Source organism: Octodon degus, unplaced genomic scaffold (genome assembly GCF_000260255.1).
Source record: "Octodon degus isolate 3935 unplaced genomic scaffold, OctDeg1.0 scaffold00027, whole genome shotgun sequence".
Lineage (NCBI taxonomy): Eukaryota > Metazoa > Chordata > Mammalia > Rodentia > Octodontidae > Octodon > Octodon degus.
Window position 1 is genome coordinate 12,431,759 of NW_004524603.1, and position 1,069 is coordinate 12,432,827.

The 1,069-nt window shown below is 52.6% G+C and overlaps 1 protein-coding gene across 1 annotated transcript in view; it reads right to left on the reverse strand.

The window, feature by feature from the left end:
* The window catches only part of Gstk1 (glutathione S-transferase kappa 1), a 4,427-nt gene extending 4,239 nt beyond the window's left edge, over positions 1-188 (reverse strand). The window contains exon 1 of the mRNA XM_004629026.2: positions 15-188. Coding sequence (XP_004629083.1) covers positions 15-86 — 72 coding nt within the window. The 5' untranslated portion in view covers positions 87-188. The remainder of the gene's footprint in view (positions 1-14) is intronic.
* Positions 189-1,069: the final 881 nt, after the last annotated feature.

The window sequence follows — 1,069 nt, forward strand, 5'->3', positions numbered from 1 at the left end:
GGGGGGGGGGTCACCTCGAAGCCCAGCCAGGAGTAGGGGGACAGCACGTCGTAGAAGAGCTCCAGGGTACGCGGCGCGGGACCCATGCTGATGCGGCAGGCGGGTAGCGAAAACCAGAGCGAGGAGACGGTGAAGAAGGCGGCCGCGGCCTGAGCAGCTCGCGGGAACACACCCTGCCCCGCCTCCCGGGCCTGCCCTTGGCACCTGCTGCGCAGCCTCCATGGAGGGACACAGGGTGGGGGAAGGGCGAGGGGGAGGGTGACTGTCGCCTCAGTTGCTGCCGCTCGAGAGTCCAGCGAACGAACGGGTCTGAGATGATTGCTCGCGGTGCATTGCGTTTCGCTGTGCGCCTCTGGAAGCTGCTAGAGGTCGCAGACCTCTGGAGCTTCAGCACCCCAGCATATGGGCTGCGTAACGACCCAGAATTGGGAGGGAGGAAGGGGCTCCAATAAATGGTATCTGTTGGTATTCCTCCCCGGGAATAACAGAGACCTCTCGGAACTGGGTAGAAAGTCCCAATTACACAAGTTCTTGCGTTCCCTGGAACTTACTTGACAATCAGTATAGCTGTCCTGCTACTAGCCTGGGGTTCATTCCAGCATCCCATTGGATGCCTGAAATCACGTGGTACCGAACTCTGCAGGCACTGTGTCTTCTCCTATACTTGCCTGCAGCAAAACTAAATTTATAAATTAGGCACAATTACAGATCAACAATGGTTGCTAATAACAGTCTACCGCATTCAGTGCTTGCACTTAGGGGCCATTATTAACTAAAATGAAGCTTGCTTGAACCTGAGTGTTTTGTCTATTACAGCTGGCTCGATCGGCTTGATGGCTCCTAAAGACGAGTAGCTGTGTCGCACACACCCAGGACATGAAGGGACAACAGACTGGCTCCCCTCTCGGGAGGGAAGGCCTGAGACTTCATACAGCCCAGAAAGGCTCACACTTTAAAACTTGCTTAGTATTTAGTTTTGGAATTTTCTATTTATTTATTTATTTATTTATTTATTTATTTATTTATTGGACTAAATGAGCTAGAAAGGCAAGACCCCAGAAAGTAAGAC